The sequence below is a fragment of the Crocodylus porosus genome, unplaced genomic scaffold (assembly GCF_001723895.1).
Source record: "Crocodylus porosus isolate Cpor-Errol unplaced genomic scaffold, CroPor_comp1, whole genome shotgun sequence".
Classification (NCBI taxonomy): Eukaryota; Metazoa; Chordata; order Crocodylia; family Crocodylidae; genus Crocodylus; species Crocodylus porosus.
In genome coordinates this window covers 4863660-4884308 of record NW_017728921.1, presented here as the reverse complement: position 1 = coordinate 4884308, position 20649 = coordinate 4863660, and the positions used below count along the sequence as shown (strand labels likewise).

General features: G+C 49.0%; 2 protein-coding genes across 4 annotated transcripts in view; one reads left to right on the top strand and one right to left on the bottom strand.

Annotated features, from left to right (window-relative positions):
- Positions 1-5970, bottom strand: part of UBE3B (ubiquitin protein ligase E3B) — a 30513-nt gene extending 24543 nt beyond the window's left edge. For both annotated transcript variants that reach the window (XM_019538849.1, XM_019538850.1), the window contains exons 1-7: positions 5785-5970; positions 5575-5695; positions 3930-3989; positions 3455-3559; positions 3261-3357; positions 2587-2672; positions 2083-2165 (exon numbers count right to left, since the gene is read on the bottom strand). In XM_019538849.1, the coding sequence (XP_019394394.1) occupies positions 2083-2165; positions 2587-2672; positions 3261-3357; positions 3455-3559; positions 3930-3989; positions 5575-5695; positions 5785-5945 (713 nt within the window). In that variant the 5' untranslated portion in view covers positions 5946-5970. The remainder of the gene's footprint in view (positions 1-2082; positions 2166-2586; positions 2673-3260; positions 3358-3454; positions 3560-3929; positions 3990-5574; positions 5696-5784) is intronic.
- A 144-nt stretch (positions 5971-6114) lies between these two features.
- Positions 6115-20404, top strand: KCTD10 (potassium channel tetramerization domain containing 10). Of its 2 annotated transcripts, none has more exons than XM_019538853.1 (7): positions 6115-6200; positions 8401-8614; positions 14382-14551; positions 15924-16010; positions 16639-16691; positions 17402-17597; positions 18222-20404. In XM_019538853.1, exons 1-7 carry the CDS (start codon positions 6198-6200, stop codon positions 18438-18440), a joined length of 942 nt encoding a protein of 313 aa, XP_019394398.1. In that variant the 5' UTR covers positions 6115-6197; the 3' UTR covers positions 18441-20404. The 2 variants fall into 2 exon arrangements, with proteins under 2 accessions (XP_019394398.1, XP_019394396.1); XM_019538851.1 differs by having other exon boundaries at positions 15921-16010.
- The last annotated feature ends 245 nt before the right edge of the window (positions 20405-20649 follow it).

The following is a 20649-nucleotide window of genomic DNA, read 5'->3' as shown; positions in this document are numbered from 1 at the left end:
TAGGAGGCTGGTATCTCCCATGCAGTGCACAACCATTCCACTAAAGCAGGCTTGTCCAACATGTGGCCTGTCGGCCACCACGCAGCCCGCCAAGCCATTTTCTGAGGCCCACGGTGCTGTGATGGGAAACAAAAGTAAACACTGTTTACTTTCGATCCCACCCCTTGTCCCTCCCCCAACCCCTCAACAGCTTCCTAACGGCTGCTGAAGGGCTGGGGAAGGGACAAGGTTCCCACATGCACTGTGTCAGCTTCATGTTGCCGACGCGGCGCGTGTGGGAAAAGGAGTAGCCGTGTGCTGCTCGGGACAGGATGAGCCCAGCCAGAGCAGCAGGGGCTCAACTGCACTTTCCCCCTACCTGTGCTGGTCAGTCCCGAGCGGCGCACAGTTCCGCTGCTGCTTCTCCTGGCTGGTGCCGACCGGGCTGGGCTCCTCCCGTCCCCAGCAGCACGTGGGAAGCCAGCTTCAGCTGCATGCTGCTCCGGATGGGACAGACCCACCTGGGTCAGCACCAGCCAGCAGAAGTGGTGGTGGAGCCCTGTGCCACTTGGGACTGACCAGCGCAGGTAGGGGGAAAGTGCAGCTGAGTCCCTGCTGCTCCGGCTGGGTTCATCCTGAGGTTCATTTAATGTTTGTAAAATGCTTGGAGAGCCCCACAGATGCACTGCATAGAAATGCAAAATATATTTTGACTTATTTGGTTGGCACCTTGGGCTGAGATTTTCAAAGCTGAGTCAAAAGGCCAACTTCCATTAAAATGAATGTGATTTAGAGGGCTCCAAATCTTTTATGACAATGTTGTAACACACCTGTCTACCCCTTTTTGCAAATCTCAGCCATAGTTTGGAAGCTCAGCCAGAGAACATAAAAGCTTCTGAACATGAGAGCATAAAGAGTGCCATGCTTGGTCAGCCTCATGCTCCATCTAGCTCAGTATCCTGTCCTGAACAGTGGCAGAGGTGGATGCTATAGAGGGAGAGTTTTGAACTGGTTAGACCCATTTCATTGTCACTTCCTGCAACTTCATTGGTGTCAAAGGTCATGTGACATCACTTCCTGATGTGATACCACTTCCTATGAGGTCTCTGAATATGGCTCACTGGCCCACTGGGTGATAAAAAGTTAGTGATCCAGCCCCACATTCAAACAGGTTGGACAACCCTGCACTAAAGGGTTTCACAAGGGGCACCTGATCTATTCTCTTTAAAGAGACGAGATTTAAAAGAAACAACTTATTCGGCTTACAGGACAATTTAGCAACAGCCATCATGACCCCAGGGAATCAACAAAAGCCAGACACAGGGCACAGAAAAAGTCTTACTCATCAACGTTGCTTTTACACAATACCGCCAGATCTCCAAAGAGCATTGTGGGTATTTACTGAATTATGACATAACTTGGAAGCCAGTAAGTAGTGTCCATTTTACTCAGGCAGAGATCAAGTGACCCAAGCAAGGCCATGCCGCAAATCACTGGGAGGTCATGGACTGGAAGCTGCACCGTTCAGGCTAGGCTGAATGTCAGAAATGCAGAAGTCAGTCTGTCCTAAAGCCCCACTATCAACATTGACTTGGGAAAGACTTTAGGGTCACTCCTTGGGATTCAAGACAAGTTTTGGAGACCCAAGATGGGATTCTGGGCTTGCTTTGCTTTGAGATAGGCTAAGACTCTGCTCGTTTTGGGGACAGAATTGACACCTATCTATTGTGTTGGGAGTGCAGTGGTGACTGCTTGTATCCACATTTGTGTAAGGAAAGGCATACCTACAATTCATTTGGGCAATGAAAATTATACCAGAGAGGAGTGATCCATCACACCCCTGTCCACTTCACACAGATACAGCACTCAGAGCTGATACACTGCACTGTAAAACTGACCAGAACTAAAATTATAAAGGCTCTGAAGTTAAGAGTACAGAGTGGGAAAAAAAAATAGAGCCTTGTGCCTGAAGCAGCTTTCTGTGCCTATATGGTGCACCCAGAGACAAAGGAAAAGTAAGAAACCAACAGACTGAGATTATTTCAGTTGTACAGACATGCAACTTTGGTCCCACACCATCCCCAGCTGCTTTTGTTGCCTTACCGCAATGCGAGAGAAAAGATCGCAGTTAAAGAGCCTTTGGACAGGGACGGTCTGGATCTTGCCAAGCCATTTGTTAGCAAAATCTGAAAAGAAAATAGTAACACTTGTTAGAGAAAGAACCCAAGTGCATTCTTGAAGGACACGGTCACTTTCAAGAGATGCCAAATGGAATCAGAGAGGGGGTATTGCTTAATACCAAGTCACAGGGCTGGATCAGTGGGCTTTCTGGTAAAGGGACCAGCAGAACAGAGAAACCCCATTCAAAGAGGCTGCAATATTTGCATGCTGCCTGCCCTGTCTCACAATGAGGTATGCATCATATGGAATTTAAACACTGCTGAGCGAAACAAGGAGAGGGTGAAATTTTGTGTTGCTGACTGTAAGTACCAAGTCCCTGCCACACTGTGCCCAAGCCAAGCATGGGACGATACACCTCGAGAATCAAAGAACTTAAAGGCAGAAAGTAGCATAGGAACTGGCAAAGCAGGTAAATCTCAGACAAACCTGCAGCACAGAGTAGAATCCCTTTTGATTGAGGTGTCCCATGATATTTGCACAGATGTGGTTCATGGCAGGGCGCAGGGTTTCTCCTGTGAAGACAAAATGATATTCTTTGTAATTAATGTTACAACTGAACTGTTCGTGTACCTGCATGTGTGAATTAGAACAAGTTTTCATTGACCTTGTCATTCCTCCACGCATTGCAATGCTGTACAGCATGCCAGTGTTAACAGCTTCTTAGAATGTTTTAGATGGTGAAATAGACCCCTAAAAACATGCTTTGGATTTTTCAACAGCTTTATGTCAGCCTCTCAAAGACTTATTTGCAGATAACCTTTACAGGTGTACTATGCAGCAAGTACTTTCAACCAAATTCCAGAGCGGTCAAAGTCAACACAGCTTTACATCAAAGAAGTTTTTGATCCACGCAGTGGAGCAATTAGAAGAGAGATGTAACCACTGACTGCACTATTATGATGAGGGGAAATCTCTGATCCACAGCATGGATTTTTATTGTGTGTTTTCAGGTACCATAAGCACACAACAGATAATGGATCTCTGCAGGGAACAAAATGAAAAACAATCTTTCTTTTTACAGTCGAGCAAACTGGGAGACTTTAAAACAAAGAGAAAGCAGCATGGTTTGAGTACAGGGTATGGAAAACAGCCATACAAACCTTTTCCCCTAAGTATTTTCCATGTGGAGGTGTCTGTGAAGGTGACCAGCATTGTGAGGTGCAAATTGACCAATTTGGAGTCTTGTAAGATGTCCGGCTAGAACAATAAAAATCCCAGCAGTAAAAGACAAATCTCCAGCACCAAGCCACAGAACCACTAGGCACCTATAGCTGAAAGGAAGGAAAGATCTTACCTTCAACTGCTTGAGAAACTCGCAGCAAAACCACAGAATGTCTTTGATCTGTTTGATCCATAAGAGTGTAAGATCCTTAGAAAGTGCTAGGGACACATACCACACCTACAGGTGAGGAAGACAGGATTAGTTATGGGTGGCAAATTCTTCTGTGTCACTGTTTAACCAAAATAAAACCAGGAAACTGCACATTAAAACCACTTCCACCGTCCACACTGATTCCAGCACTGGACCAGAGTTACTCCCTTCTCTTTAACCCAATTCATGCCTTATAAGATGTTCCACGGGCACAAATTCCTTTCTGACCCTCATGGGTCCGTCTTGCTAGCTTTGCCCGAGTGTCAGTCAGCATGATGTTAAATGATGAAATGTTTAACCCAGATGTTTCCCACCCTCTTATTTTTTTACATAGCAATCATCTTTAAGCACAAAAATTTCACTCAAAACCCCACCCTACACAATTCAACCTGCTGACCTTGGGTTCATTCTCAACATCCATGCTATTAAGGATACAGCGGCACAACTTTTCAATCCTCTGTAAAGAGAGAAAAAGAGAGAGAGATAAATAAGAGCTTATTCCCACAATGACACTTGAGAGTTATCTGGGACAAAAACAGCCCAAACCCGCCTGAGTGCAGCAGCCAGTTTCTGCCAATCTTCATTGCTGATTTCTTCAGGACTTGCTTGTACCATTGTAGGTGTGCCAGAGCCTCTGCCACTCTAGATGTGCCAATATAGCTGTATTGGCAGACACCTCAGCGGGGGTGTGGTGTGTATTGACAGTAGGAGTTTTCTCCCACATGGCTAAGCCTACTGTACCTAAGGCAAGCTACACTGACAAAAGCACTCTTCTGTCACTGCAGCTGCATCTGCAGCAAGCCATAGTTCTGCTGGGAGACAACAGAGGGTGAATCTTTCCCCTAGCCAGCAACCCTGTGCTAAGAAAAATCTTCACTGGATACATGGGATAGCTTAGATCACAGGTTTGGATTAAAACACGTACCTCACACATACAAACTACACGATGAGGCTTGCAGTCACACAAGTCAACAAGGGCATTTGAAGTAGCATATTTTACTTGCATACAAAGCGGATAAGGACAGAACTTGCTTCACTGCGTGACACAGCACCTTCCCTATTTTTTGGTTGTTGATAACCACCATGTAGATAATGAAGTGCATAAACCCTTTAAATCCATATAAACTCTGGACACCACAGTTTACTCTGCAATTTAATTGTAGCCTGGTTAATTGCATAATAATTATGCAATTGGATGAAAGCGAGCAGAAGACTTCAAGTTCAAAGCTTCTAAAACAGCCCTGCCTGAAGGGCCGAGGTCGTGCCCATTTCTGTACGGAGACACCAGGTTAGGAGCTTTAATGAGATGTCCATACTTTAGCACAGCCTGTTCGAGTAGCTAATGGGCACTGTTTACGCTGAGTTCAGGCAAGTGCACACTCAGGATACACACATAACCCGTCTTAAGTGCTGTGCACTTAAATAGAAAAGAGCAGAGATTGCTTGGGGAAAAAGGAACCAAGAGCCAGCAACAAGAGTCGATCAGATCGCTCTTGGCCTTTTATATCCAGAGGGCTTTTTTCCTAACAAGCCCTCACCGTTCCCCCGGGAGGCATGTACTTCCCCTGTTCTCATTTTACAAACAGAATAACATCAGCTGAGACAGTTTTTTGGTTCAAATTTGTATCTTTTACCAGACCCACTTGGGTTGATGTTGATCCACTGCCATCTCCAACAGGGTCTAATAGAAGATATCAGCTGGAACCAAAAGCCTGCCTGTCATACAGACCAATAGGGCCGACCCCAAAAGAAAACTCCCAGACATCAGCTGAAATATTAAGGCAGAGGCGGCTCAGGGGCTTACTCAGCTCTTGCCCCTAACCCGCGTCCCAGGCAGGCACCAAAACACCTCAGCCCGCAGCAGGCAGGATTTCTCATCCATGAGTCCTGCCCTGCGAGACCCGACGTCTCCTCACTCCATGAAGCCGCGAGGCACCAGAGATCGTCCCGCGGGCGCACCACGGCTCGTCCGCGCTGGGCTGGGCCCGCCGGCCGGCTCCACGTTTCGCACGGACGAACCCAGGGCAGAGCAACCGCCTCACCTCTTTGTCCTCTTGAAGCGTGAACACAAACAGCAACTTCCGGGCGGTCCTGAAGACGGACAGCGCGCTTCGTTTGCTCGCCCCGGGCTCGCTGGCCACAAAGAAGTCATCCACTTCTCTCCTGGGGACAGAGGGGGGAACCAAACAGCGGGTGAAACCCCCCGGCGAGGCGGCGCGTGCCCGGGCGCGGCGGGGGGCGGCTTTTCACACCTGATCTCTCTCTGCAGCCGGCAGCGGCACAGGAACCGCCGGGTCAGGGCCTGGATCTGCACGGCAGCCCGCTCCCGCTCCTTCAGCCCCCGGCGCTCCTCCCGGGCCTGCCGCGCCTTGTCCAGGAACTGCGCTCGGGACGACTGGCTCGCGCTGAACATGGTCGCGGCCCGGCGGAAGGGGACGCGCGGGGAGCTCGGGGGCCCCTGAGGGAGACCCTTCCCCGTGGGGCGGCGCCCCGCACTCAGCGCTCCGCCGGCCGCGCGACCCCGCGCGCAAGTTCCGGCCCCCGCCTACGCAGCCCGCGCGGGGAAGGGTTTCGAGGGCGGACCCGGAAGTGACGCAGAGAGGGGCGGAAGTGGCCCCGCCCCGGCTGCTTCCGGCCTGGCTGAAGCGCTGTGTGGGGGCTGTTCATGGTGAGCGCGGGGCGACCTCGCGGGGTGTTACTACGGCAACGGCCCCTCCCCCGGTAACGGGGGGGGGGGCGGGGTGTGGGACTTGAGGGAGAAGGGGAGATGTGAGACACGGGAGAAAGGGGTGTTGCTACGGCAACGGGACCCTCTGGTAACGGGGGGGTGGGCAGGGTGTGGGACATGAGGGAGAAGGGTTTTGGGATATGGCGGTGGGGGAAGGGGGGAATGTGTGGGATATGGGGGGGCAGTGGGGTGAGGCCAGACCCCCCCCCTCCCGCACTCAGCAGCCGAGTTAATAAGACCCCCTCACAAAACTGGGACATTTCCCAGCCCAGCCAGACTCCCCGGGGCTCGGTGCCCGGGTGGTCTCTTTTAATTGGACCTGCTGTTCTGGGGCCGGGCAAGCGTTCTCATCCCGGATCGGCTTCCTCAGCTCTCGTTGGAGGCCAGAGGGAGGTGGCAGCGCAGCAGAAAGCTCGCCTGCCTCTATCCCGACAGCATCGCAAGAAGGATCCCCCTCGGATCCTCGCCTCGTTTCCAGACTGCTGCAGCTACGTCGCTCTTCCAACGCAGAAGAGAGACACAGCTGCTTGATGTAGACTCAGAGGCCTCTGGAGCTGCCAGTCCAGAGTCCTGCCTCAGCGAGGAGGCCACGAAGGCCGTGTCCAAGAGTACTTGGGCAAACGAGATACAGAGCAGGGACAAGAGCAACGGCACAGATTCAGAACGAGTGCAGCCACATGGGGCACCGAGCAGAGCACACTGCACAGCAGCCGCTGGCCCTGGAACACGTCTGAGCAGCCAGCGGAAGCTGCCCAGAGACGTAAATGGACCAGGGCCAGGAAGGCAGCCCCACAATCCCTGGGGGTCTACCCCAGCCAGAGCCTAGTCAGGTAGACTAGGAGGAGGTGGATCAGGAGGTCTCAGGACTTGGTCCCTTGGGGCTGTGGATGGGGAGAGCGTACACAAACAGGTGTGGGGAGTAAGGCAGCCAGAACTTTGGCAGGATGTCCAGGCTAGACAGCGAAGGGGCTGCAGCCTCGTGCACTCCAGGTAGGGGGGCACCAAGGTTTCCCTTTTCTGGGGGAAGGGGCAAACTGTGCCAGATTTATGGAGCTGCCACCATAGGTGTGTAAGAGCCTAGTACTCATAGGCTAGATGAACTATGGGTCTGACCCAGGGCTTGGGCCCTGCTACACATTCAAAGGAAAGCTGGGTAGAAACCAGTGATAAGAGTTATTACACATTCTCAAGCACTCACTTGGTAGCTAGTTGGCTCTTTTTATAGCTAGTCAGGCATTTTTATCATGTGATCATGACCTCACACATGTGGTTCATCTCAATTTATTTCACAGTTTACCAGTTCATTATATAATATATGCGATCCATAGAAGGGACCTTTGGTGCACAAGGATCACAGCCATAGGCCCATGAAGAACCGGTTATCCCCTCTGTTCATATAGGGGACTATTAAGTGGGCCTCAACAGATGTGTTGGGACAGCTAAAGCAGTTACAGGGACAGGAGTGGGTTGTTGAAGACAGGACTGTTTGATGTGCCCAAGGGGTCATGGGGTTAGGCCAAACTATAATCCTCCCTTAAAGGGAGGCGGGGGGGGACACATTGACTAAATACAGGGGACAAATAACAAGAAAACAGGGAAGGGAGCAAGGTTCACGGGCTAATAACAAGGAATCTGGAAGGCGCACGCTGGACAGCACCCACTCCCCCCCACCCGAGTGAATTAAAGGAGCCTGTGGACGCCAACCAGTGAAATTGCCCAGAGAGGATCCTAGGCTAGATGAACCATTGGTCTGATGCAGTATTGCTCTGCTTATGTTCTTCTGTTTAAGGCCAAGAAGCTAGACAGTACTTTGCAAAAGGCACTAGCAAGAATCATGCCCTCCTTCCTCTGGGATTATGACCCACTGATTTAGGAACAGCAGTTGCTCAAGGTTGAGGCTTAGTGCTAAGAGCTGGAGACAGATCCAAGTTTGCTGCCAGCTTTACAAGCTTAGGCAGGGCAGTGATTCTTGGGACTTTAGTTTCTGCATTTGTAAAACAAAGAGCCAGCAAGTTTCAGGCACCACGTGCTCCCTGGCAGGGCTGTACAACAGCAGCATAGTGCTGGTACTTGTCTAAGAAAGGCAGGAGCAGCAAGTTGCGCTGCATGCTGGGTCTAATGGGTCACCCCTTTGTTGCAGGAAGAGATGTCGGGAGAAAGCGTGGTGAGCTCAACAGTGCCAGCAGCTGCCACCCGCACCACCTCTTTCAAAGGGTCCAGTCCCAGTTCCAAGTATGTGAAGCTGAACGTAGGCGGTGCTCTCTACTACACTACAATGCAGACCCTGACCAAGCAGGACACCATGCTCAAAGCTATGTTCAGTGGCCGCATGGAGGTTCTTACCGACAGTGAAGGTAAAGAGACAGCTGTTCACGTTGCTGACAGCCATGTGTGTCATCTTTTCTAGGGATAACAGAACTTAGTTTGGCACAAGCATTAGGAAGTGAATCCATCATAGTCTCAGAGAAATCTTTGGCTAATTTTGACTGTGGTTAACAGTCTGTACCTCTGAGAAAAGACAGAAAACTGGCTTCATAGAAAGTTGCAACTTTCCCTTTCTCCCCATTATTCAGAGGACAGTAAAGTCCCATGGTCCTAGTCAAGCACCATTGTTCCAACTTCTAATCTACTCTTAAGTACTTCAGTTCTGTGGAAAAGTGCTATGTTGTGGCTAGAACAAGGGATTAAGAGTCAGAATTTGCTTTTTTAGTTCAATTCCCAAACGTTAATTGACGTGTCTAATTTCTTCTCCTTTTTCTTACGAGGCTAAGAAAACTTACCTGTTGAAGGCTGTGAACCTTGGTATGGGTAAATCCCTTCTGAGATCCTTGGATGAAAGGGTGCTGTCAGGGGCAGACAGGTATTTCAGGCAGATGACCACTACTGAGTTTTTGCAAGCCTCAAGGGCCTCATGACGGGCAGCCAGGGGCAGTTTAATATTTTCTAAATTTTTAGGGGCCCCATGGGCTGGATAGAATGGCCTGGTGGGCTGCATTTTTCCCACCCCTGCGTAACTTCATCTTACTTGCAAGGGTATTTATTTTTGGATTCTAGAAAAGAAACCAGGGAAGCAGTAGGACGTGGCATTCGGCTTACTGACAGCAGCGTGCTTACTAATGCACGTAGACCAGAGCAGCCAAGCAAAAACCTGCAATTAATCTGTAGAAAAGCTGGTGAAGGAGTCTCTCTCTCTTTAGATGGGTTTGATTATAGAGAACCTGGAATGTGCATAATTGTGCTTTTTCAAAAGACTGTTCTTCAAACTGACTTACTTTCTTCTGAAATGTACCTGCACCAACCTTACTAAAGCTTGCTTTTTTTTTTTTTTTGGTTAGATGTATTAATTAATTTAGGCTGCAAAGTTTGTTAATAGCTGTTCAGAATATAAGGCCCCATCTTATATCAGCCTTCCCAAATTTAGGAGTATCACTGTTTGCCATTCCAAAAACAGTTTTCTCTTTGGGTGTTGCAATTTTGCGCACACGCTGGCCACATCTACACAAGATGGTGACTGTGCAGTAGCTTGTTACTGTTGTACAGTAGCATTGCATGGCGCAAAGTAATGAGCTCCTGCGCAGTCAGCATCACCTAAAAGCCGTTCAGTGATGCTACTGCACAGTAACTCTGGTTACTGTGGAATCATTTAGTACTTGTGTCTGCAGTCTCCTGTAGATGTGGCCTCAGACTGTTTTCTAGTTTGCACGTTTGGACTGATGGTCTTTATCCATAGTTTATTAGCGGACTGATCTTAGGAGCTTTCAACCTCTATTCCGCTGGTGAATATATTTATGTTTGAACATGTCATTTCAACTGGTCCAAAGCCTAGTACCCCTTGGCCAGAAGATTTCAACCTGGGTTATCAGTGCAAAGACTTCTCACATTTAGAGCTGGTGAGAAGTAAGCAGTAGTTTTGACAGCGCCTTCATAACATTCTCCTGTGAGAGGTGGTGGTGAATTCATGGATAACTTGTGAGAGGGGCAAATATCATTTAATTTAGAAATTGCTATTTTAGATAGAGTGCTTACCTCTATGCAGCCAGGGAAACAAGTTTCAGTTTTTACATAGTGTTTTTGTAAGTTTTCAGGTATTGAGTAGAATGAATGCTAAAGCATGTTGCCTGGTCATTAATAATCAGATGTCTCTGGAGTGGGACATAGCGAGAGTTTAATGGTACAGAACATTGCTCAGAAGCTTTAGGATAGGGACTGAGGAATCCCCTTTCCCGTGGGCAGCACAGAGACATCGTAGGTGAGTAGGTGGGCTATAACTATCCAAATTAGCTACAATTATTGCAGAGTCTCATGGAAGTTTACTTACCGTGGGGCTGTTATTACCATTCTTCTGAGAGACTCTATGAAGCAACACAACTGCCAGCACCACAGTGGAGCGGTGATTCAGTACGGATTGTGCAGAAAGAATGCCACCTACTCAACCACTTTCACTTAGGAGACAATACAATACTGCAACGTACCAAGCACGGTACAGCAATCTAGTCGTTCTGCAGCAGTGGTGAGGATTTCAGCAGTAACAAGTGTAATGCTGCACTGAAAGAACCAAGATAATAGCAATGTTTGGCACTTCCATCTTGCTGTGCAAATGCTATTTCCCCAGGTCTCTCAGGGAGAACGCCTTACGTGTATTACAGATGAAGAAACATACCCGGAAGCTAAGTTTCTTGCCAAAGGGCAGGGTGATATGAATAACACTTGGGACTTGATTTAAATAGCCGCTTGCACTGCTCACTTGCTGATAAATGGCATCAGATGCATGGTCTCAGTGCAGAATGCTAATACCGTGTGTCCTTAGAATTTGGACTTGGCTTTTCTGTGAAGGGACACATTCACTTTCCTATCAGGGCAGGAGTTGAAATTGATATCATTAAGAGGAGCATAAAGATGACTTGAAGTGTACTAAGTTTTGGCTGTAAGATTTGTGAATCTCAGTCCTGTTGTGAAAATGCCTCATTTGCTAGTTGGCACTCGCGTTTTACTGGGACCTTAACACTACTTATTTTATATTTCATGCTGCAGTAGTTCATACTTTTATCTTCCCTTGAATTTCCACTCCCTGGAATTTCTTGGGAGTATATTTGGAAATCAGGACAATAGCAACAGAGCTATAAAGGAAGGCACTCTTATCTGAAAGCTTTCGAAATATTTGTATTTGGTCACACCCAAACTGGTACAAATAAGTGGGTTTCCAGGAAGAGCAGCTCAACTTGAAGAATGTGGAAAGAATGAGGGAACTTATTTAAACAAGCTGTGGTATCTTTCACATGGAAAATCCTCTTGTTTCTTTGGCTCTCATTGCCATCACTTAGGCTCTTCCCTTACCTAAATAGAAATATACTTCTCAGCCCACAGGAGAAACTGCCCCCATTCTCTGGCTGTGCTTGGCAGGTGCTTCCATTTAGTTGGCAGGTTTGGTTGCAACCATGACAAAACTGCATCTTACTGCTGTGGCAGGGTAGAAGAAAGGCCCTTTGTGGGATCATGCTCTCTCCTCCCAGAGTTCTCCAGTGAAACTACTTAGTCCCCTGTGTGTCATCCCCCCTGCCAGCCTTTTGCACAGCATTTGAGAGAAAATATTTAGCCTCATCTACTTTAAGAAAGAGCACTCCAGGTCTCTTGCCTTCAATGCCACGGTGCTACTTGTTCAGCCTTGGCCAGAAGGTGTAACTTGCTTTGGTTTCAGTATGTGGGTGCCATCTTCGTAGAGCAGATTAAATTCTCATCTTTCTTAACAGTGTAGCATATCTTTATTATACCATCTGGGGATATTAAGCCCTGCCTGGAGTGGATGCATCCACAGGTATTTTTGAATTACAGTCATTAAAACTCAGCTGTAAAGGGCTACCAGTGAAATCTGCTTTTCCAGTTCTGCCTAGGTCAGACCGAGTGGCAGTTGGCCCCCTTCTTATGGGTTAGTCATTGCCTTTAGGCTGTGTGTTGAAGCTAGCTGGACAGAGCAGAAGCTCTTGTGAAGTCACTCTGGTGGGGTTGCTGTCTATCTTGAAGCTTTCTCTGTATTTGGCACTGGAAACTCTCTCTCACCCTCCCTCCCACTGTTTGGGGGCATAGGGAAGTTAGCACTCCTCCAGGCTGCTGGGAGGAAAAACCACCACAGAAGTTGGCGTACCCAGTCTGCAGGAGGCATCACAGTCAGCTGGGAACTGAGGAGGTTTGGGATCCTAGTCCTATGCTCAGGACATGCCCCTTTTCTGTCCCTAGATGCTTGTGTTACCAGTTGTTTAGCCCACTGTAGCTCTGGGCTTTGGGTAGATGACACCTTTGTTTACTGCTTTGTTTTATGCACTCTTCCCCCTTTCGGTGGCATACCACCACTTGAGGTATCTCTGCACAGGACAAAGATCCTCACTTCTGCTGCAGCCAGATATTGTGTTTATTGTAGTGTAGATGGCAGTGCTCCAAGACAACATGTTCTTTCATCCTTTCATTGGTTTGTGACAAGTCTACATTTCCATCCTGGCTCCCTGCAGCCCCTATGGACCCAGACCCTGACCTCAGTCTTACATCTACATTAATAGCTGTGGAGGAAAAATGCATGGAAGAGTCCTGCTGGAGTCTTACTAATTAGCTGAACAGCAGGCAAAGCTTATGCTGCACCCAGAGCATTACCCAAGTAAATCAGGGTTTACTTGTAATTCCACTCATTTAAAACATCCGGTGTGCATTTTCCCTGCTTTCCCTTATTTGTCCAAAATATGAATCCTTTCCCACAAGTATTTCCTTAGTGCATTCCTGAGTCCAAGCCCATAAAAGGCTTTTTTGGTAGTTTGTGGAAACTTGAGCCTCCAGATTGCATAACACCTTTCAGGGTTCATTTGGTCCAGTTCAGGAGAGGCCTGGGTATTAGAGGTGAAACACTGACACACTGTTCACAGACTTACACAAGGAAAAACACTCTGGTTCGTGCTGGAACTCTTCTCATCTCCATTAGTACTCCTGGCAAATACTGCTACAAAGCGTTCTTGTCAGCATGAGAGCGCCTTTCATCTCTCACCTATGGGAATTTTAGAAACGGGCTGCTGGTAGTTAGTTCAATGCCGCTCTTCTGGTTCAATGCTGGTTGGACACTGGAATGGGGATGAAAGGGATACAGCCCAAAATGTGGAGCATCTGCTAGTTGGTTTTCTCCTTCCTCTTCAGCCTTCATACGTGGGGGAGGGGTTCATTTCAACCCACATCTTCCCATGCTGCTGTTAAAAGTAAAGCTAGGGCAGCAGTCAAGCGGTCCCCCAAGTGTCTGGGCATGGAGTAGGCAAAGCACTTCTTCAGCATCCAGGCATGGGGCAAGAAACGCATGTTAATCTGTGTTGTGGGAGGGGGAGTCTGTCGCAGAACAACACACAATTCCAGTTGGCTTAACCATTCATCAGTGCTCCTGAAGCAGGGAAGATGTAGGCCACCAGAAACCTGGGTCCAGGAGCTGTGATGGGGCACCAGGAGTTCAGACTCCCAGGTTTCTTTTCCTGTGTCCATTCTTGACTAGCCATAGCTTCCACAGGCTCCATCCAGCTGGTGAGTCTTCTCATCTGCCCCATTCAGGTATCTTCTCAGCCGCAACCGTACAAAGTTGTCCTGGTAGCTGTTTCTGTGGGAGGTGGCATGCTGGGTGGGGAGGGGAGCAGGCGAACAGCTCCACAAATGGAGGCAGGATTCCAGGGGAAGGAATGTGTGGATACCACAGAAGAAACAGATCCCAGCTGCTTGGTTTGAGGCAAGCAGCTACTGAAGTTGTCACTATTTCAGTTTTAGCCATTCACTTGTGGCTGGGGAGCTGAAGGAAACAAAGTGAGCTTCCTGCCTCCCCCTACACGCACACTTAAATGAGTGTGGGAGATGCAGACAGAGCAGATTCCCTGTGCAAGTGCAGCCTGCTGCTGGGCTGGTTGCCAGCTTGGGCAGAGAGCTGGGATTCTGGAGTTAGTCACCCCGCAGCCTCCAGTGCAAGCCCCATGTGAGACCCTCCTGTCCATCACGCTGCAGCACATTGTGCCTACATCCTAGCCAGCTGACTTCGTGGGCCAAGGAGGGTGAGGATTTTGCCAAGCTTTCCCTTCCTCCTCTCCAGCTGTGCCCCACTTTGTCTCTTCCCAGGCTGGATTCTGATCGACCGCTGCGGGAAGCACTTCGGAACCATCTTAAACTATCTGCGTGATGGAGCCGTGCCACTTCCCGAGAGCCGCAGAGAGATTGAAGAGCTGCTGGCTGAGGCCAAGTACTACCTGGTCCAGGGTTTGGTGGATGAGTGCCAGGCCGCCCTGCAGGTAGGTGTCAGCCTCCTTACTACGGGGCTAGTGAGGAGTCCTGGCATCAGCCTCAGCTGCTTGGAGGCTCAGTCCCCTCCACCTGTTCCATCAGGCCCCCTTCCTAGGTGGGTGGTGCTGAGGGAAACTGGCTGCTCACTTGGGACCATTAATGCTTCCAAGTCCATGTTCCAATCCTCTGTTGACTGAGCTTGTCCACATGGCAGGGTGCTACTTGGCTGTATAGTACATGGCTCCTCTCCCATGTGCAAAGGTGGCTGGACTTGTCATCGCTGTATCACTTTTCCACATAGCGCTGGGTCCTCAGAAGGTATATCCATGCTAGGAAATAATGTATTGATCCTGGCAGGCTGAAAGAAAAAGCACACGGAGAAGGGAGCAGTGGAAGGGGAGGCGGATGGTGGTATCCTCTCTCAGGAGTGGTTGCTATTTTGAGCTTATGGCATTGAAGTGTTGTAGCAGCAGACTGGATACAGGAGGAGAGAAATACACAGTCTGTGCTCTATAGGTGGGTGAGGAGCATTGAGGGACATTTAAAATGCTCAGATGTTAGCTGGGCAGAACCCCTCTGTCTTGTGTACGTGAAAGAAACGCCACTGACTTGCATCCTCCCAATATGGAGGAGCCCTGAGCAGACCCACAAACTACCAGTTATGTCTCTTGACAGCACCACCCGCTTTCTGTAATGGAGACCCAGCATAAGCTAACAGCTGCTCCCACTCTTCTCCAGCTCCTGGCTGGGTGTGCGCAGGCTGACTGGTCACAGGGCTGGGTTTCTGGCTCTGCTTCAGGGTATTCATGATCCCTCACTGTCCTCTTCATGTCTTGCATGAAGAGGCCTGGTTTTCAGCCTTCTGTCACCTGTATCTCCAGCATCATCCAGAGCAGAAGAAGATGGTGGCATAATAAGATTTATATTGCGTGGCCGCATGTCTCAACTGCAGGATGACTCTGTTAAATGCAGAGCAGACAAGCCCTCCCAACCCTCCCCGCAGCAGTTATACTGCGGAAAAAGAAAATGTCAACAGGCTAGAAAAACTCACGTAAATGAAAGAGAAGTCATGACACGTGACCCCAGAAGCCAGCTTCGTAATCACAGGTAGATAGAACCCATGAATTAACGTGGTTCTGGGCATAAGGCCCAGTTTCCCAAAGATACCACAGCAGTCTCTCTTACGGCTCCTCCCCTCAGTGGGCAGGGTTGAGATGGGAAGCAGCAGGTAGTGCCCCCATACCCTGTTGTGTCTACGGAGAGGCAGGCCACTGCCAAGCTCCAGGAGATGACGAGCCACTGCTCTGGCTAACAGCAGGCTTCAGGATGGAGGAGGGCCCTGACATCAGTTTCCTCTCATTGCTGGCTTTGTCTCAGCAGAACAAAGACGCGTACGAGCCCTTCTGCAAGGTGCCAGTCATCACATCTTCCAAGGAAGAGCAGAAACTCATAGCAACTTCTAATAAGGTAAGGAGGCATGGGCTGGGCCATGTCCCTGTGGTGGGGGCTGCGGGCGGGGGGGCTCTCCCTCACCATTACCAGGCACTCTGGAGCACAGTAGTTTAATTCCACAACGATACATGCTCAGCTTGAGCACTCCACATGAATCAGATATCAGATGCAACTAAGCTAGGTCTAAACAAAATAAAGGGAGTGCAGAGGGCAGGCTGATGTAAGGGTTCCGTAACGGGATATTTCAGAGCCTTTCATCTGCTTTACCAGCCCAGGCTGGGAGGGGCTGGCACTTACCTCAGACAGAATGAGTTGGCAGCTCCCGTTTCTAGTAGCTGATCACCACGCTGCTCCTGGCAAAGGTGGAAAGGACAGCAGAGAATGAATTCTGACTCGGTCCTCCCAGCAGGGAAGCCCTCTCCAGGCCTGATAAGAGATGCCTGTTGGGAAAGCTCTTGCTGTCCCTATCTTGGGGATGAACAGAAACCTGCTTGAAGGGTTGTTACTTGAGCACCTTTCCCCAGCAAAATGTCACAGCACTGAACTCACCTCACAGCACACACATCTTTCTCCGAGTAGACCCCCAGCTGTACTGTAACTGTAGCCAATTAAAAATTGCTCTAACCATGCTTTCTCTCTGCAGCCAGCAGTGAAGTTGCTGTATAACAGAAGTAACAACAAATATTCCTACACCAGGTAAAGTCTCCTGACTTCAACTGTACCAACCATTTCCACTGGGATTTTTAAAAAAGTGTAAAATCAGATTCACAGAGCAGCAGTTGCCTTCCCTTTGCTCAGAGCCAGCCAACAGTATTATTAATGGGCAGTGACTGCTTTTTCCTCCCCACGTACTTCATGGATTCACTGCTAACTAGTTTAAGAGGGAGTGACCGTTCCCCAGTTAAAAGCTACTGACATCATATAGTTTAATTGGGAACCAGCTGCCTCTAGTACACTCTGGTGTTGACTTGTGTCCTCCATAGACCATTCACCACCGTCATGAGACCTGGCAGAGCCCTTTGACCCCTGGCTAGCTGCCAACATGCTTCTGAACGAGGCAGTTTTATAACAGCTGATAAAACAGTCGGGGTTGGTCTTGTATTTGTCCATATCGGACTCATGTCACGTGTCACAGTCACAGCCCAGCAAATGCCCAGCTTGAGCTGAAAAAACATTTTAATTAGGATGATGGCTTTTCATACATAAGTACAGTGTCCTTTAGCAATATTACGCAGAACCCCTGAAGGCCAGCCTTCAGCAGGAGGCTTTCCTCTGGTCCTAGGGGCATGTCATTCACTACCGCATGATAGCCCTAGAAGCAGACCTTTAGGCATCCACAACCATTAATTACCCTGAATCCTCCTTTCTGCCTGGACTCTCATTGAGGCTGTTTTGGTGTTACACAGCAATTCTGATGACAATATGCTGAAGAACATTGAGCTGTTCGATAAGCTGTCCTTGCGGTTTAATGGGAGAGTCCTTTTCATAAAGGATGTGATTGGAGATGAGATTTGCTGCTGGTCTTTCTACGGACAGGGGCGGAAGATTGCTGAAGTCTGCTGCACTTCCATCGTTTACGCTACTGAGAAGAAACAGACAAAGGTAGGCAGGAAACTCACTAGCGCTCCCTAGCAGCTGACCTCCACTATCCTCAGACTGGCCCACGGCCTTCTGGTTTGAGGACTCTCTTTAATAGCCTAGTCTCCCTGGACCATCACAATGTCTGGTAAAAGGGAGAGGGTATAAAACAGGACAATCAAACCTACCACTGTTCTTTGGGGAAGGGATTTTAGTTTGTAGTGGCTTGCACAACGGGGTCCTGATCTACCACAGAGCAGATAGACTGATCTCTGAGCCCAGTCATTCACTCACTGTTTTAAGGTTCCTGTGTAGAGAATTTATGAAAAGCAGTAGCCTTCCATTCACATAGGGGCTTACCTGTTCAGAGAGGATCCTGCTGCTGTCTGCCTCTTAGGCAGTAATGGCTCAGTTTGGGGGATACCAACTCTTGCATGCCTGAGGTGAAAGCCAGCAGAAGTTCAAACATAGCTGCTGAAAAGAGTTCCTCTTAACGTCTGACTTTTGCTGGATTTCACACTCAGTTCAAAGTACTGCCATCCCCAGAGCATGGAGAGGGAGAGAAAATGTCAGGGCTGGGCTGAAGTTCACACCAGCCAGCAAGGTGGATCTCACCTCTCCTAATCTCTGCCTGTTCTGGGTGTCCAGGTAGAGTTCCCCGAAGCTCGCATTTATGAAGAGACGCTGAATATTCTGCTCTATGAGTCTCAGGATGGCCGAGGCCCTGACAATGCCCTGCTGGAGGCCACGGGTGGGGCAGCAGGCCGCTCCCATCACCTGGACGAGGATGAAGAGCGGGAGCGCATCGAGCGCGTGCGGAGGATCCACATCAAGCGCCCCGATGACCGGGCGCATCTCCATCAGTGAGCTGAGGGACAGGTGCAGACTGCATGGCTCCGTTTGCACAGCTGTAGCCTGATCTGCGACGGAACCAGGTGTTTTATTTATGTTCAGTGAAATCTGCGGGTTCCATTTTGTAATGGGAGGAGATGGCCGGGGGGTGTTTAACAGGATGTAATTCTGTTAGAGAAATGAGGCATCGGGCACATGATCAGCCTGGTAATGCCGTATCGGAGCACTTGGAAAATGCCTGTAAATTCATAGCACTCTTTTCTACTGTCTCATATTTAGGAAGGGAGTGACTCCCTTCTGCTCTTAGTATTTATTCTGCACTTTTCCCTGGGATTTTCAAAACGGCAGCCCACCTCTCTACAGGCTCCACGTTTGTCCTAGCCCCAGAGCCTAATATACAGGAGCAATGCAGCTCTCCTCCACAGTAAAGCTAACCCAACTGCTTTGCTCTAAGGTGTCCTTCTGGCTGGACCCTTAAGGCAACAAGGCAGCGGGCTAGTAGCCCCAGAGGGCATCAGCCTTTCAGTTCCATATCCTAGAGAATCCACCTGCTCGCTGTGGTACTGCTTTAGAACCAAAGCTGGCTGGCAGGTTCCAGCAAGCACGTGTAGGGACTCTGCTGTTAAGTACTGAGAGCTAATCTGTCTAACAAGCAACTGAAAAGCTGGCCAAGGCACAGCATAGCTTCTCTTTTAAACCTGACACAGTGGTTCTGTGAAGCTGGTGCCATAGCGGGTAGTGGAGAACCCTCAACTTTCCTGTAGCTGCAGTTAAAGGATGCAGGCTGTTTAAACTCCTCGGTGAGGGGAGGGTTTGAGGAACAAGCTATACTTTACCGTCTTGCCTTAGGTGTCCCTTGTATCGGCCAGAGCTGGTCACTGCTAGATGCTTTCCCCCTCTTGACCTCAGAGCGGAGTTTGCATGTTCATGCTAGGCCACTGCTTCCCCACCTACTCCCAGCTCAACCGCAAAGGCTTCTTCCCACAGCTGCCCTGGGCAGAGCTGCAGCATGGACTGCCAGCCCAGCAGGAGCCTCTCAAACTGGAGAGACTCCCCTTGGGAAGTGGTGTAGAAGCCCCTTTCAGTGTCTTGTGGACCATGTGCAGTTATTCCTAGTCAGTCCAAATCTACTGGGAAGCAGCAGCTGTGTGAGGGGGACAGAGCTGAAATCCTGTGTATAGAATACTGTATAGATCTAGTTTTCTAAGATTGCTCTTCTACTGCAAATGAATATTTTATCTACCTCCTAGTCTCTTGTTGCCTATTATGGAGTCAAGTAGCAATTGTAGTGAAATCTCATGTATTATTCAGAGGAGTTGGAAATTGAGGGATAAGAATAGGATTATAATGGCACCTACTGCTTCAGAGCTCAAAGCCAGTCCCCACTGGGCACGGGGGCCAGACCTTCTACGGAGGAAGATCAATAGACATCTGCCTCTTGTAGAGTCTTTCACCAGAAAGATGTAGTGCTGACCTCTGGAGACAGGGATCTGGACTAGATAGACCACAGAGCTGATGCAGTGCAGCACTTCCTCCCACCTTGTTCCCCTGTAACCTGGTTAGCAGGAGGTTTGATGAAAGCAAGGGTCATACAGCGAGATAAGGGTGCACTTGGTTCCAGCAGAGTTAGTCATGAAGTGATATGTTAGCATTTGAAATACCAAAGGCAGCGCTCACCAGCTGGCATCACCACAGAAATCCTTAAATGGTCCCGCCCGCACACAGAGAGTAAGCATTCAGCCTTCTCTGTGATGGGTGGTACAGCTCCAGGCATAGGTTTAAAGAGTTTGCAGACCATTTCCATCAGCCAAAGAATTCAAGTGCTAAACCAATACTATCCTCCTGGCAGCTTTGTGTATAACATCTGTCTCGGTCCTCGTGCATCACTATAAGCAGTGTCTGAATTAGACATCGAAGTTCCTGTGACACAAACTAGTCTCAAAAACCAAGCAGAGTGAATTATAATCTAATTAAACTGCTTAGCATCGTGAGTTTTGCTGTGTAATGCTGTAATAAGTCCCCAGAGAAGCCCTCACTCCTCACGGTAGATGGTTTGCTGCCAGTACAGCACGCATTCCCGATTTCTGGAAGTCGCAACGAAGGCCCTTTCCTTCTCCTGTCTCAGTTGGTCTCATTAAGTGAGATGCCATGAGATCATCCCATTTTATTTTTAGTCTTGTGCAGACAGAACCCCCCCATGCTCACGAACTTCAAGGTTGTGCGT

Coding starts and splice junctions, on each gene's coding strand:
- KCTD10 (XM_019538851.1), top strand. Junction 14,552..15,920: donor AGTGCCAGGCCGCCCTGCAG/GTAGGTGTCAGC, acceptor GCTTTGTCTCAG/CAGAACAAAGACGCGTACGA. Junction 17,598..18,221: donor CTGAGAAGAAACAGACAAAG/GTAGGCAGGAAA, acceptor CTGGGTGTCCAG/GTAGAGTTCCCCGAAGCTCG.